The sequence below is a fragment of the Stegodyphus dumicola genome, chromosome 2 (genome assembly GCF_044657685.1).
Source record: "Stegodyphus dumicola isolate Sdum_Otavi_A_Nest chromosome 2, ASM4465768v1".
In the NCBI taxonomy this organism is placed as follows: Eukaryota; Metazoa; Arthropoda; class Arachnida; order Araneae; family Eresidae; genus Stegodyphus; species Stegodyphus dumicola.
This window is the reverse complement of record NC_140769.1, coordinates 22,223,409-22,226,080: the sequence shown is the minus strand read 5'-3', so window position 1 is coordinate 22,226,080 and position 2,672 is coordinate 22,223,409. Positions and strand designations below refer to the sequence as shown.

At 37.9% G+C, this 2,672-nt stretch overlaps 1 protein-coding gene across 1 annotated transcript; it reads right to left on the bottom strand.

Moving 5' to 3' along the window:
• Positions 1-326: 326 nt before the first annotated feature.
• On the bottom strand, positions 327-1,835 carry LOC118201707 (polyadenylate-binding protein 1A-like). The gene has a single exon (XM_035373853.2). It carries the CDS (start codon positions 1,767-1,769, stop codon positions 327-329), a length of 1,443 nt encoding a protein of 480 aa, XP_035229744.2. The 5' UTR covers positions 1,770-1,835.
• Between the last annotated feature and the right edge of the window lie 837 nt (positions 1,836-2,672).

The window sequence follows — 2,672 nt, the reverse complement described above, 5'->3', positions numbered from 1 at the left end:
TGGTGACTGCTCCAAATTACTTCACTGGTAGAAGCTTCAAAATCAAAAGAAATTTCTAGATAAGTATATTCCGGGTCTACATATTTCTTCGATTCCAGATATTTCGTGATCTATAGAAAGTGATGCAAATGGATAGTGCTCGGTAGCATATCGGTAAACGAATGGACGCTCTGTATTTATGGTAGGACTATAGTTATGATCTGATATTTAATTTTCTTGTTTATTTGTGGGAGCTCAGCAATAAAATATTTTGATAGGAAAGATAAATAGTAGATGAATAACTTGTATTTTCGTCTTCAACTATCACGAAGTCTGGAGTAAGTACTTTAATTTGCTATCCTCTGTGGGTCACATATTTTATCCCTATCATTCGGGTTATTGCGGAAACAACGTGAAGTATATTTGTATGTGGCTGGTCTTTGATTGACATTTGCAGAAGCCATACTAGTAGGTCGTGCAGCACCTACACCAGTAGGACCCATTGCAGCAACTCTTGTTCCAGATGCAGCAGCTGCTGCAGCAGTGGGTTGTTGGCCTGTTATGGGTCGAGCATTCATACCGGCTCTCATTCCTGGATTTTGCGAAGCTGCAACTGCTGGACGTGCAGCTGCTCTAGCAAATGGAGCAGACTGCATAGCTTGGAATGCTGCAGCTGGTTGACCTCCTGGTCGCATCTGAGGCTGAGTGGGCCATCGAGGAGTTGCACGCATTTGAGCCATTTGTGGGAAGTAACTTCTTTGAGCTTGAGGCATAGTTGGTACAAAATATCCGCCACTTCCTGGGTTAAACATCTGTCCCAGCTGCATGCGCGTCCCGGCCATTCGTTGCATGTACTGAGAAGCTAAATGAGCTTTGCGTTCTTCTTTACGTTGAGCTAAAGCAACATACAAAGGTTTAGACACAACAATTCGCCCATTCATTTCAGTTACTGCTTTAGTTGCTTCTTCTGGAGAGCTGAAGCAGACAAAGCCAAATCCCTTGGAACGTCCATTTCCGTCTGTCATGACTTTAGCACTAGTTATTGTTCCAAAAGGTGCAAATTCTTTTCTTAAGCGTTCATCATCGATAGCATCGGCAAGATTCTTGACATATAAATTTACACCTTGGTATCTATTCATACGTTCCATTTTCAACAATTCAAATCTACGCTTCAATTCTGCTGCTCTTTCAGATTTCTTTTGTGCACGACCAACATATAAAGTCTTTCCATTTAATTCTTTCCCATTAAGATCTTCAACAGCCTTTTCAGCATTCTCTGGTTCTTCAAAGCTTACGAATCCAAAGCCTTTCGCTTTTCCAAGCTCGTCAGTCATTACCTTGGCACTTGTTATTTTTCCATACTTTTCGAACAGCTCTCTCAGCTTTTCATCATCAAGATCATCACCGAAGTTCTTGATATAAACATTCATGAAACGACGAGCTTTTTCACCCAAGAGCTTCTCGCGCTCTTTACGGGGGATGAATTTTCCAACAAAAACTTTTCTGCCATTAAGAAGCATGCCATTTACTTTCATGATCGCGTTATTTGCTGCTTCTTCAGTTTCAAAATGAACAAATCCATAGCCTTTTGAAGTGCTCTCTTCATCAGTTGCTACTTTACACGATAATATATTTCCAAAGGCAGAGAATGTGTCATACATGGCTTTGTTATCAATACTTTTGTCCAAGTTCTTTATGAAGACATTACCTACACCTGATTTTCTCAGAGATGGATCTCGCTGTGACCACATAATTCTAATTGGCCTTCCTTTGACAGTGTCAAAGTTCATTGTGTCTAACGCTCTTTCAGCATCAACAGGCTGCTGAAAATTAACATAAGCATACCCTAGCGGGATCTACTGATAAAGTTGTACCAGAATTTAAACTTCTTCACAATTTCCCAATTCAAACTAGACCTTACCCTATTCCTAAAATTGCAAAACAGTATGCTCAACAAGAAATTGCAAAATTATTAGAAGCAGGCATAATAGAACCCTCTTCTTCAAGTTATAATTTTCCTGTAATATTTGTTAGGAAAAAGAGTTTACCTGGTGAAGATAAAAATGCACCAAAATTTCGTATGGTTGTAGATTATCGTCTATTAAACTGTATCACAGAATCATACAAAATTTGTTTACCAAAAATTTCTGAGATTTTGCATAACATTGCTGGTAGGAAATTGTATTGTGTACTGGATTTGAAGTCAGCCTTTTCCCAGATCAATTTGCAGGCCTCTGATAAAGAAAAGTTGGCATTTTGCACCGAACTGGGTAATTTTCATCCTTGTAGACTTCCCTTTGGAGCTCGCAATAACACTTCTTATTTCCATACATTAATTTCAAAATGTTTAAATGACATTAAAGGTAGTAATGTTCAATTTTTTCTAAACGACATTATTATTGCAGCTGATAGTATGAGTGAGTTAAAAGTAATTCTTCAAAAAGTGTTTGACAGATTAAAATCATTTAATTTAACTCTAGATCCAGCTAAAGTGCAGCTCTGTAAATCTGAAATAACTTATTTGGGTTTCAATATTTCACAAGCAGGTTTTTCTCCTTCTGAAGAAAATATTTCAAAGGTTACAAGATTTCCTATTCCAAAGGATGTAAAACAAGTTCAAGCTTTTCTTGGCATGATGAACTATTATAGACATTTAATCCATAATTTTGCTGAGATCACTCAGCCAATAGTAC